Here is a 14112-nt window from a genome sequence, read left to right on the forward strand (position 1 = left end):
GTCAGTAGGCATTATTCTATTTAAAAAGTGTATGTTTGCAGAAAAATACACGTTCTAAGCTTTGTTACAAACTTTTTTTCGGCTAACAATACGATCCCCTGACTACCAATCGATTCTGTGAAAACCGCACATCAGTAGCACTTCCGGTGCAAGTTTTTGGTGATTCGTACGGTATAATATATTGGAAATGAACATCTCGCTTTGCGGCACGGCCAGCATATATAACATCACTGACATTACATTCAGTAAGTACTAACACAGTCAGGTCAGACTGCATGAATATTTTTGTGGCATATAAGACTGACAAATTGTGCACAGATGCCTTACATATTTTACAGTTGAATGATGTTAATAATCAGTTATGAGAAAAAGTGTGTAGCAATTGTTATTTACCGGACAACAATGCATTTATTCCTTGTTGCTCGGAGCGCGATTTCCTTTCGTGGTAGTATTCACAGCACGCTCACAGCTGTTAGCACTCAGTAATAACGTTCGAACATCGTTGCGATGGCTTCCGTTCAGTATATTGTGACGCTGAAAATGAGAGTGTCTAATATTAATTTGTGTTCCATTTGCGAAAGGAATGTGATGGATGATAAATGTGTTGTGAAAAAGAAAGGAATGAACACACTGATCGATCGCAATATTAAACGTGACAAGCTCTCTCATAACAGATTTTGAAAAGGATCTGCCAAGTAACAGAGCGTGAAACGTGCTACAAGAATTATGTTAATGAGATAACAATATCAGCTAGCCTTCGACATCCTAAAGAACAACAGGCGTCTCACATCGGTCGCAGGGAACAAGTCAGTTCAATTTCAAAGAGAAATGCTTCTTGCGTGCCAATGGATGTCCTCAGACTCTTTAACCAAGCAATTAAAATTGCAATACGCCAAATGAAATTTCGTTTCCAAAGTAATAAAATTGCAAGTGCAGTCTACGCTATTAGAACAAGCTAAACGATGTGGTGATAAATTTGGCCAACAAATAGTAGATGCTGTAATGGGCTAAAATCCATCACCAGAGTCTGTTCCCGACTTTGTTCCGTGTCCACCTAAGTTGAGGAGGAGCGTGCTCCTGCAGAAAATCGGTACCAGTACGCAAGTAGTCAGCCTTATAAGCCACAAAAACTTCCGGCAATATGACCCAACTGAGTTAGTAGGTGCCGTAAACTGCGATGTTCCACTGCAGTTTTTAATATAACATATAAAATAGTTCTGCTACATAAACAGAAACTGAAATAGAAGTGCTAAAAAACTTGATATTTTACCATTTTGCAACAAGTTTAAAAAATCGTTATTTTTTGACGAACTGTAGCGCCCTTGGTATTGGGTGCAGGAAAAAATTGTAGAACTCAGATTTGTAGAGAATCTTGTGCTGTTCCAAAACAGAAATAAATGCCAAAGCACTAGGAAAACAATAAACCAAAATTTTTGAAAAACTGGAAAAGTCAGTAATTTTCAAAATATTTTTTGACTACGCAAAGTTTAGCCAACATAAATTTTGTAGGGAAAACTTGGTTTTCCGATCTATCCAATCGTATGAACGAGTTAAAGAAAGTAAAATCTTCAATTTCACCTTCTGCAATGTACGTTCCTGTTCGAATAGACTAGATAGACTTGTCAGAGTCCAAATCATTTTCACTGTAAGAGTAAGACTTCCCACTGCGATAGGAAAAGGTGACAAGTTTTCAAAAAAATGGTTCAAATGGCTCTGAACACTATGGGACTTAACATGTGGGGTCATCAGTCCCCTAAAACTTAGAACTACTTAAACCTAACTAACCTAAGGACATCACACACATCCATGCCCGAGGCAGGATTCGAACCTGCGACCGTAGCAGTCACGCGGTTCCGGACTGAGCGCGTAGAACCGCTAGACCACCGAGGCCGTCAACAAGTTTTCAGACGCCTCGAGGTGACCAGAAAAGACCTCGCCGTATTAGGCCTCTTCCACTCTCCATCGAGACAAGACAACAGGACTTTAGCACTGGTCTGCACTCACACGACACAAGCGCGCGAATACCGTGCGAATGAGCGTGCACTGTTACCAAAGTTTGACGACCGCCATAGCACTAGGATGGGAATTGGCCAGGACATTGTAATGGAAGGGGGGACTGATCGCAGCATCTAAGCTTACTCTCTTCTTGAAGAACCGGCGAAAGTGGCAGATGTTTGCTTTGAATCAGGTAAACACTGTGGCGACAAAACTCATGGGATAATTTCTAATATCGTGTCGATCTCCTTTAGCCCGGCATAGTGCAGTAGCTCGATATAGCATGGATTCAACAATTCTTTGGAATCCTCTGCATTAAAATTGAGCTATGCTGCCTCTGCATCCGTCCTTAATAGAGAAAGTGTTGCCGGTGTAGGATATTGTGCACGAACTGACCTCTCTATTATGTACCATGAGTGTTCGTTTGGTATTCATGTCGGGCGCTCGGGTGGAATAAAGTATTCGCTCGAAGTTTCCAGAATGATCGTCTATCGCGAACAGTTGTGGCCCGGTAATATCGTTGTTTGAGAACATGAAGCCCAAAATGCCAATAGTCTCCACGAAACCGAATATAACGATCGGTCCAGTTATTCCAGAGAAATCAGTCCATTCCATGGAAACAAAAGCACTCCGTCTTCAGGCCACAAGTGGCCCATCGGGACCGCCGTGTCATCCTCGGTGGAGGATGCGGATAGGAGGGGCGTGGGGTAAGCACACCACTCTCCCGGCCATTACGATGGTATTCTTGACCGAAGCCGCTACTATTCGCTCGAGTAGCTCATCAATTAGCATCACGAGGCTGAGTGCACCCCGAAAAATGGCAACAGCGCGTGGCAGCCTGGATGGTCATCCATCCAAGTGACGCCAACGCCCGACAGCGCTTAACTTCGGTGACCTCACAGGAACCGGTGTATCCACTGCGGCCAGGCCGTTGCCATTCCATGGAAACACAGCGCGCACAATTACGGAGCCACCGGCAGCTTGCACAGAGCTTTGTTGCCAACCTAGTTTCATAGGTTCGTGGTGTCTGCGCCACACTCTAAACCTACTGTCATATCTTACCAACTCAACCCGGAACTCATCTGCCCAAGCCACGGCTTTTCCGTCGTCTTGTGTCCCATCGATGATTTCACACGCCCAGGAGAGCCGCTGCAGGCGACGTAGTGCTGTCAGCAAAGGCACTCGCAACTGTCGTCTGCCGTCATTGGCCATTAACGACAAATTTCGCGCCACTGTCCTAACGGATACGTTCGTCGTACGTCGCACATTGATTTCTGTGGTTATTTCAGGTAGTGTAGCTTGTCTGTTAGCACTGACAACCCTACACGAACGCCGCTGTTCTAGGTCGTTAAGTGAAGGCCGTCGGCCATTGGTTTGTCCATCGTGAGAAGTGAAGCGTCAAATTTGAGATACTCTCACACACTCTTAACACTGTGGATTGCGCAATATTCAATTCCCACACGGTTTGCGATATAGAACGTTCTCTGCGTCTAGTTCTACCATTCCCCGATGAAAGCCTGTTAATTCCCGACGTGTGACCATAATCACGTCGGAAAACTTTCCAGCCGGCCGGTGTGGCCGTGCGGTTCTAGGCGCTTCAATCTGGAACCGCGTGGGCGCTACGGTCGCGGGTTCGAGTTTTGCCTCGGGCATGGATGTGTGTGATGTCCTTGGGTTGGTTAGGTTTGATTAGTTCTCAGTTCTAGGCGACTGATGACCTCAGAAGTTAAGTCGCATAGTGCTCAGAGCCATTTGAACCAAGACCCAAACCTTTCCACGTGAATCATCGGAGAACAAATGACAGCTCCGCAATGACATTACCGCCTTCTGTATACATGCATATCGCTCACCCATGACTTTTGTCACCTTGTCACCCCAGTGTAGTGTAGTAAGATACTGGTGAGATGTGGATAAAGAACCGGTTACTGTCTTACTGCCTGTACATAGCGCAGCAATTATGTCTTCGTGAATTTTCCATAGGCTTGAGCTAACTAATCTTGATTAACGGCAGGTTTGTTCTATGCTTGACTGACATAAGTTCAAATGGTTCAAAATGGCTCTGAGCACTCTGGGACTTAACTTCTGAAGTCTTCAGTCCCCAACAGCTTAGAACTACTTAAACCTAACTAACCTAAGGACATCACCAACATCCATGCCCGAGGAAGGAATCGAACCAGCGACCGTAGCGGTCGCGCGATTCTAGACTGTAGCGCCTGACATAAGTCCCTCTGTCAAGTCGATAGAATAAAACCCCAGTTATACACTACATTAAAATTGCTACACCACGAATATGACGTGCTACAGACGAGAAATTTTATTGACAGGAAGAAGATACTGTGATATGCAAATGATTAGCTTTTCAGACCATTCACACAAGGTTGGCGCCGGTGGCGACACCTACAACGTCCTGACATGAGGAAGGTTTCCAGCCGATTTCTAATACACAAACAGCAGTTGACCGGTGTTGCCTGGTGAAACGTTGCTGTGATGCCTCGTGTAAGGAGCAGAAATGCATACCATCACATTTGCGACCTTGATAAAGGTCGAATTGTAGCCTATCGCGATTGCGGTTTATCGTATCGCGACATTGCTGCTCGCGTTGGTCGAGATTCAATGACTGTAAGCAGAATATGGAATCGGTGGATTCAGGAGGGTAATACGGAACGCCGTGCTGGATCCCAACGACCTCGTATCACTAACAGTCGAGATGACAGGCATCTTATCCGCATGTCTGTAACGGATCGTGCATCCACGTCTCGATCCCTCAATCAACAAATGGGACGTTTTCAAGACAACAACCATCTGCATCAATAGTTCGACGACGTTTGCAGCAGCATGGACTATCAGCTCGGGGACCGCGGCTGCGGTTACCCTTGACGCTGCATCACAGAGAGGAGCGCCTGCGATGGTAAAGTCATCGACGAACCTGGGTGAGCCCGCATCTCGTGGTCGTGCGGTAGCGTTCTCGCTTCCCATGCCCTGGTTCCCGGGTTCGATTTCCGGCGGGGTCAGGTTATTTTCTCTGCCTCGTGATGGCTGGGTGTTGTGTGATGTCCTTAGATTAGTTAGGTTTAAGTAGTTCTACGTTCTAGGGGACTTACGAACAAAGATGTTAAGTCCCGTAGTGCTCAGAGCCATTTGAACCATTTTTTTTAACCTGGATGCACAATAGCGAAACGTAATTTTTTCGGATGGCTAAGTTCTGTTTACAGGATCATGATGGTCGCATCCGTGTTTGCCGATATCGCGGTGAACGCACATTGAAAGCGTGTATTCGTCGTCGCCATACTAGCGTATCACCAGGTGTGATGGTACGGGGTGCCAATGGTTACACGTCTCGGTCACCTCTTGTTCGCATTGACGGTACTTTAAAAGTAGACGTTACATTTCAGAAGTGGTTCGATCCGTGGTTCTACCCTTCATTCAATCCCTGCGAAACCCTACATTTCAGCAGGATAATGCACGACCGCATGTTGCAGGTCCTGTAAGAGCCTTTCTGGATACAGAAAATGTTCGACTGCTGTCCTGGCCAGCACATTCTCCAGATCTCTCAGCAATTGAAAACGTTTGGTCAATGGTGGCCGAGCAACTGGCTCGTCGCAATACGCCAGTCACTACTCTTGATGAACTGTGGTATCGTGTTGAAGCTGCATGGGCAGCTGGACCTGTACAGGCTATCCAAGCCCTGTTTGAGTCAATGCCCAGGCGTATCAAGGCCGTTATTACGGCCAGAGGTGGTTTGTTCTGGGTACCGATTTCTCACCGATCTATGCATCCAAATAGCGTGAGAATGTAATCACATGTCAGTTATAGTCTAATATATTTGTCAAATGAATACCCGTTTATCATCTGCATTTCTTCTTGGTGTATCACATTTAATGGCCAGTAGTCTTGTGGCAATCCTTTAGAGGCCCTGGGTATTAATGTATTTCGTTTTCAGGAAGTTGCTTCATGCGTTACAGAGGACTAAACAAAGTGAGGGATATGCAAAGTAGTACGAGGGTCAGTCAAAAAGTAATGCCTCCTGTTTTTTTTCTACGTTTAATTGTCAGGAAATTTAAATGCAATTACATAGGTTGAAAACCACAACATTGAGGATCATTTTGTCATTTTTCAAAGTAATCTCCGCCCATCTCTACAGTTTTGGTCCATCTTTGAACAAGGGCATGTATCCCAGCACGGTAAAAATCACAGCTCTGCTTCCTAAGCCATTGACGCACGGATGTTTTGACGGCCTCCTCATCTTCAAAATGAATCCCACGATGAGCTTCTTTTAGTGGCCCGAACAGATGGAAGTCTGATGGTGCCAGGTCAGGGCTGTATGGGGGATGAGGCAAAACTTCCCATCCAATTTTGACAATCTCGTCAGAGGTGTGACGACTGGTGTGTGGTCTTGCATTGTCATGCAAAAGAAGAACATCTGCCATTGATTTTGTTGGGCGAACTCGCTGAAGACGTGCTTTAAGTTTTTTGAGGGTTGTGACGTATTGAACAGAATTTATTGTGCATCCCTGCTCCAAAAAATCAACCAGAATCACACCCTCTGTATCCCAGAAAACTGTTGCCATAACTTTCCCTGCCGATCGCACAGTTTTGAATTTTTTCTTCCTCAGCGAGCTTGTGTGACGCCACTCCATTGACTGCCTCTTTGATTCGGGTTCAAAAAAATGCACCCATGTTTCGTCCCCGGTCACAATTTTTTTCAGAAACTCATCTCCCTCCAAACGGAAGCGCTGCAAGTGTTGGGAGGCTATTGTTTTCCTTGCCTCTTTATTCTGATCGGTTAACATTCTTGGAACCCACCGTGCACAAACTTTTGAGTACCCCAATTGTTTAATAATCGTGATCACACTGCCTTTACTAAGAGAAATAATGCGACACACTTCATCTGCAGTCACCCGACGGTCACCACGAATGATGTCATCAACTTGCTGAATGTTGTGTGGAGTCACTGCACTCACCGGCCTGCCGCTCCGCTTTTCGTCAGTCAACGATGTTTGCCCTTCAGCTTCCTTACAACGACGAACCCATCGTCTAACAGTGCTGACATCCACTGTCACAACACCATACACCTTCTTCAGTCTTTCATGAATGCGTATGGGCGTTTCACCTTCTGCATTCAAGAATTCAATCACACAACGCTGTCTCAAACGAACATCGATGTCGGCCATCTTACAAACTTCTGCTGTGCTGCCACCTGTTGACACAGAAAGTTACTACTGCAGTGGATTGCAGAAGAAGGTTTGAGGAATGGCGCCAAATTCAAATTTTTCACTTAACTTAATTTTTTTAAGTAGAAAAAAATGGGAGGCATTACTTTTTGACCGACCCTCGTATGTGAGTCGGAGCCGCAGCAACAACTTTATAAAATGTAGAATGCAACAGGAAGCAAAGCAAACCTGGAAAAGAGAAAAGCACTATGTGATCAAAAGTATTCGTATACCTATCAGTGGACATAAATATGGGATGTGTCCATCTTTCGCCTTTATGACTGCTTGATCTCTGTTGGAGAAACCTTTATCGAAGTGTCCGAGAAGGCAGCCCATTCTGCCTCAAGAGCGGAAACCAGAGAAGGGAGTGGTGTGGTGATCGACACTGGGGCTTGGAGCAAAGGTGACGTCCCAACTCACTCCACTGGGTTCATGTCGGGATTGTGGGCAGTCCAGTTCATTACAGGAATTTTGCTGTCCAGAAAGCTTCGCCCAACATTTGCTGTTTTGGGACAGAGTTCCCTGTCATGCTGGTACAAACAATGATCGTCTTAAATTGTTTCTCAATTGCACGCAGTACAAAATGCTGTAAAATATCTTTGTATCCTCCCGCATTTAGCGTTTTCTGAAGCTCAATAGGGGGACCACACCCTAACCACACGAAAACCACCTCCATACCGTGACGTCACTTCCTCCGCACTTCACTGCTGCCACTACACTTGATGGGAGGTGAAGTTCTTCAGACATTCGCCACAACCAAACACTTCCGTACGACTGCCACAAGGTACAGCGTGATTCATCGCTCCAAATCATTCGTTTCCAGTATTCCAACGTCCAGAGGCGTCGTCCTTTACGCAACCTAAAGCTTCGCAATGTGTGCTTTATGAGGAGATGCTCTTCACTTGTAGCCCATTCTTTTTAAGTCCCGATACATAATCGTTGTGCTAGCTGGAGTGCTTGTTGCAGTCCAGAACTCACGAGTGAGTCCTTCTGCTGAATTCGTACGAATTTTTACAACCACTCTCTGCAACGGCAGACTGCCCCTGTCCATCAAGTACGTGTGATCTACCAGCTCTTGCCTTACCTCTGCTTATTCCTTCGCGACTCCATTTCACAATGAAATCAACAACCGTCGACTTGGGCAGCTTTAGATGGATTGAAGTGTTCCGAATGGATCTTTACTCACGTGAGATTCACTGGCTAGTCGACGATTGGCTACTTACCTCTCCTAACCTTTTCATTGTGCTGTTACTACTTCTACTTCTATACTCACAGTACTGCTCCCTGACTCGCAACACCTCCTATTGCAATGGCGGGTCAGCCTCTTGCGACATTTTGTGGGCCATACCGCATTACAACTTAGTTTCTGTATCATTTTGATCAGATACTGTATTTTACCTCGGGAAAGTTCAGTTTGGATTCAGTAGAAATATTGGAACACCTGAGGCAATACTGACCTTACGGCTTTTCTTAGAAGATAGAATAAGGAAAGGAAAACCTACATTTCTAGCATTTGTAGACTTAGAGAACGCTTTTGACAATGTTGTTTGGAAAACTCTCTTTCAAATTGGCAGTGGTAAAATACAGGGAGCGAAAGGCTATTTATGATTTGTACAGAAACCAGATGGCAGTTATAAGAGTCGAGGGACATGAAAGGGAAGCAGCGGTTGAGAACGGAGTGAGACTGGGTTGTAGCCTGTCCCCGATGTTATTCAATTTGTATATTGAGAAAGCAGTTAAGAAAACAAAAGAAAAACTCGGAGTAGTTATTAAAATCCGTGGAGAAGAAATAAAAACTTTGAGGTTCGCCGATGACATTGTAATTCTGTCAGAGACAGCAAAGGTCTTGGAAGAGCAGTTGAACGAAATGGACAGTGTATTGAAAGGAGGATATAAGGTGAACATCAACAAAAGGAAAACGAGGGTAATCGAATGTAGTCGAATTAAGTCGGGTGATGCTGAGGGAATTAGATTAGGAAATGAGACACTTAAAATAGTAAAGGAGTTTTGCTATTTGGGGAGGAAAATAACTGATGATGGTCGAAGTAGAGAGGATATAAAAGGTAGACGCAATGGCAAGGAAAGCGTTTCTGAATAAGAGATATTTGTTAACATCAAGTATAAGTTTAAGTGTCAGGAAGTCGTTTCTGAAAGTATTTGTATGGAGTGTAGCCATGTATGGAAGTGAAACGTGGACAATAAATTGTTTGGACAAGAAGAGAAAAGAAGCTTTCGAAGTATGGTGCTACAGAAGAATGCTGAAGATTAGATGGGTAGATCACATAACTAATGAGGAGGTAATGAATAGAATTGGGGAAAAGAGGAGTTTGTGGCACAACTTGACAAGAAGAAGGGACCAGTTGTTAGGACATGTTCTGAGGCATCAAGGGATCACAAATTTAGCATTGGAGGGCCGCATGGAGGGTAAAAATCGTAGAGGTAGGCCAAGAGATGAATACACTAAGCAGATTCAAAAAAATGTAGGTTGCAATAAGTACTGGGAGATGAAGAAGCTTGCACAGGATAGAGTAGCATGGAAAGCTGCATCAAATCAGTCTCAGGACTGAAGACCACAACAACAGCAACAACTGTATTTTAATATCGAACATAACTGCAAGACAATTTCTATAGACAGAGCTTCACAGCTTCAGTGTTTCAGAGAAGGGCGTCGTTCAACAACTAAAAGGTGTCGCGATCAATATTTAACGCGCTTTTTCAAGCCATTGTGTTAGATAATGAGCTTGTCAAAACGAATTCTAGCTACTCCTAAGTATAGTGTATTACAGATACAATGCACGAAATCTTCGAACGCCATACACTCTTCCTCACCGTCTATATGCACGCACTCATTACGCCGCACTGTAAAACTCTGTCAGCTTATTTTTTTTTTTTTCTCTTCTCTCCCACTCGCAACATTTTCACACTTTCTACACTCAGCGCCAACTTTATCTCGACCTCGCAACTTATCAACCTTCATATTCTTCCACGTACATCTCGCCCTCCCAACTTTACACATTCACATTCTCGACAATCTACCCCAACTAATGTTTAACACCCTCCATCTACCTGACCAACTTTATCTCGACCTCACGACTTATCAACCTTCATATTCTTCCACGTACATATCGCCCTCCCAAGCTGGAATACTTATTTTACTCAGCACGTCAGGGCTCTTCTCCTCACAACTCTTCTCCTTGCCTTCCCAGCAGCGTGATTCGGGGTTGTCATGCACATCATTTCAATCCTGCATCCCTGCTAAAACACTCTCCTCAAGAAACGATCCTCACGTAGCTCACACGTTTCTCAAATTCCGGAAAATCTCGTTTCTCGTTCACCTTTACTGTCTGGAAGCTGCTCTCCCCCCCTCCTCCCCAATCATTAACAATCTCAAACACCGCCGGCCGGAGTGACCGAGCGGTTCTAGGCGCAGGTTAGAATCCTGCCGTGGCCATGGATGTGTGTGATGTCCTTAGGATGGTTTGCTTTAAGTAGTTCTAAGCTCTAGGGGACTGATGACCTCAGAAGTTAAGTCCCATAGTGCTCAGAGCCATGTGTGAATGTCAAACACCAGTGGAGGGCAACAGTTTGACGTAGAGTCATCTAGTGGATGTCGTAGCTCTTCTTCTTTTCAGTTATAGCTACGAAAAACTGGAGACCAATTCCACGTAACGCAAGATACTGTTACCGATTTTTAGGCTCAAAGGTATTTATAAGTAAAAATGAGCGATTGTGAGTTGTCTAATGCCTTAAGATGGTTTACTTGTGGTATACAGTTGAGATAGAGGTTCTTATCATCGGGCAGCCGCAACTGTACAAGTCCACTTTGTAAAATGAAGAAACAGCAGTTACTTAATCAATAGTCTTTTATTGCGTATAACGCCCGTTTCGGAGCATTTGAAGTGCGATCATGCGACTTGAAAAACCAATAAAATCACTTCATCGTGTGAGATTATCCTCACCTAGTGTTGTCACGGAACCAAAAGTTCTGAGCCAAAGGATAAAGGTGGGAGAGGGGGGAGGGGGGATTCCATAAAAATATTCCTCCCGTGCTCCACGATCGGCAACACCAAGGGTGGAAACTATATAATACTAAATAGAACTTGAAATGTTCCGAAACCTGTACAGTAAAAGATTGCCGATTAACCAACTGTTGTGCGGTTTCTTCATTTTACAAAATGAGACGTATACCACTGAGCTGAGGCCTTATATGATGTTGGCTTACACTCTGACTAAAAGATTTAGGAAACAATACGATTAGATATTTGACCACATACCTCACATGGCGCTATTAGCTGTTTGTGCTACTAGTTTTATTCTCAGTCTGAAATGAACGAAAAAAGAAAACGCTTTTTAGTTTGCTAACGACAAGCTGTGGCATTCACAGTAGATATAAAGCTTTTTAGATGTATATAGCGTTGGGCCAAGAATTCATATAACCACCAACCCAATAGGTTAACATGTAATAATGACAATTTTTCAGAAAGAAAAAAAACAAAAAAAACCACTGAAGATATCACAGAAAATACTGAAATATATTTGTGTAATAAATAAACTATTTATTTAGCGTATGGCTATTACAGACATAGCATGAAATTAAATTACATATACATATGTACATATTAACACATAAGAAACTTAAGTTTGTCTTTACAACTGAATATCCAGACCGTCAATCCAGAGCACTGCATCTGGAGTTGCTAGCAGGAAGTCCTCTTTGGCCCCGTGATACGCTCGAATCCTGCTTTCACTGACAATGTGGTGACTGTCTGGTATGGAGCCCCGCAGTCACAGGCTGGATCAGGCAGCTTCTTCCACTTAAAGAGAGCATCCGTGCATCGGCCATGGCCGGTACGGATTCTGTTGAGAGTAGACCAGGTCTTGCGTGGTAAGTCGAATCCACTTGGAAGTTTAGCACCTGAGAAGATGTTATGCAGGTGCACATCTGTCACTGCTTCCCACCGACCTTTCCATTCTTCGAGAGGTTTGAAATCCTTAGCAACCATGTCAGCAGCATCGCACAGAGTTGGATGGCGTGATTTCACTCTATTGGGATTTAAAAGTGGCAGGTCGCTATGCACGGGTAGGTTAGAATTCCTTGAGATCTTGTGGAATTCTCTCATAAGGGCAGTACTGCTGTGTAGATCATGAGGCATTATACCGGTTAACAGTGGAAGCTAATAAACTGGAGTAGATCTGATTGTGCCAGATATTATGAGCATTGTAGTATTCAGCTAGGTATCAACAAGCTTTGCATGATGACTGTTCGTCCAAACAGGTGCGCAATACTGAGCACTTGAGTACACCAAGCCCAGAGCTGAAGATCGCAGGGTGGTTGCTGAAGATCCCCAGGTAGTTCCGCATAGCTTATGGAGGATGTTGTTTCGAGTCCTGAACTTTTGAGCTAAGTTAAGAAGCTGTTGTTTGAAGCATAGTGTACTATCCCGGATGACACCAAGATATTTTGTGTTCCAAGTATGACGAATGATTCTGCCTCTGAAACTTACTTCCAGTTTTACGTTCGCAAACCGGTTATTTAGAGGGAAGCAACAAATTTCTGTTTTACTCACAGTGGGTTGGAGTCTCCAGATTTTGAAGTAATTATCTAATGCAGACAGGTCATTGGCTAGAATCTCTTCTGTTGTCTTCATTTCCTGATGTTTTACGGCTAGAGCCAGGTCATCGGCATGGAAGTATTTTCTGGACGAAGTGTCAGGTAGATCACATAGATATAGGTTGAACAGTAATGGTGAGAGAACTGATCCTTGAGGCAATCCGTTGTTCAGCTTCCTCTCCTTACTTATGTTGCTTCCAGTGATTACCTGGAACTTCCGATCACCTAGCATGCTGTTAATCAGTCGAGCCAATGTTCTGCAGGGTATGATGCGGAGAAATTTGTAGATAGGGCCTTCCCTCCACACAGTGTCGAAGGCGGCAGTAAGATCGACAAATGCCACAGATGTTTTCTGCTTCATTTGGTACCCTGACTCCATGAAGGACGTGAGAGACAATACTTGGTCACAGCAGCTACGCCCTGGTCTGAAGCCTGCCTGATCAAATGGAACTTTCTCTAGGATAGCACTACTTATTCTGTTATACATTAGCCTTTCAAAAAGCTTTTAGCAGCAGCTAAGTAGGGCAATGGGGCGATAGTTTTCTACCTTGTTGCTGGGTTTGCCAGGTTTCAGAACAGATATTATCTTCGCCTTTTTAAACTCCAATGGAAGTTGACTAAACTATATGAAGGTGTCTTGCAAAAGACGGAACTCTTCTCCAGTTTTACGTAATCGTCAAAAAACAAAAGATCGCTTTTTAATTCAAAAAAATTCAAAACAGTTATCGCTGCTTTGGCATGTAAACCTTAAGTAATTTAACAGCGTTTTAAGGTTTCAAAAAGATTCTAAACATTATTTCCTTGAAAATCTCTTTCGTTATCACTGACAGCCGCTGCCAGCCCCTCTGTGGGACGAGGAGGATCAAATGACTAACAGAATATAAGGAAACGCAGCACGCCTTCCCTCTAGGACAGTCAACCTTTTGCACCAGAGATGATGTGATGATGTGAGTGCTGCGTTGCTGCCGCAGGTGGCCCGCAAGAGCCGCGCCCCGGCCGTGAGGGAGGTGCGCGCCCGCCGCGAGGTCATCCTGTCCGCGGGGACTCTCAGCGACCCGCAGCTGCTGATGCTGTCGGGCATCGGGCCCAGCCAACACCTGCGCGTGAGTACCCCGTCCTCCTCACCGCTCAACCACTGCGCCACTTCGCACGACCGCTCGCGCGCATTCGTACATATGCACAAAACACACACACACTAACACTCTCGTATCTTGCAATTTTGTCATGTGATGACATGATGGAGCCCCTGGCTGTTGTTTCAAGACAAATGTTAATGGTGGTAGGACAGCAACCAAC

The 14112-nt window shown here is 44.5% G+C and overlaps 1 protein-coding gene across 2 annotated transcripts in view; it reads left to right on the plus strand.

Moving 5' to 3' along the window:
- The window catches only part of LOC126284470 (glucose dehydrogenase [FAD, quinone]-like), a 527859-nt gene that overhangs the window by 285771 nt on the left and 227976 nt on the right, over positions 1-14112 (plus strand). The window contains exon 6 of one of the 2 annotated variants that reach the window (XM_049983422.1): positions 13788-13919. The exons of the other annotated variant lie outside the window; for it this stretch is intronic. Within the exon in view, the coding sequence (XP_049839379.1) occupies positions 13788-13919 (132 nt within the window). The remainder of the gene's footprint in view (positions 1-13787; positions 13920-14112) is intronic. 2 annotated transcript variants of the gene reach the window in all.

The sequence above is a fragment of the Schistocerca gregaria genome, chromosome 8 (assembly GCF_023897955.1).
Source record: "Schistocerca gregaria isolate iqSchGreg1 chromosome 8, iqSchGreg1.2, whole genome shotgun sequence".
NCBI classification, from domain to species: domain Eukaryota; kingdom Metazoa; phylum Arthropoda; class Insecta; order Orthoptera; family Acrididae; genus Schistocerca; species Schistocerca gregaria.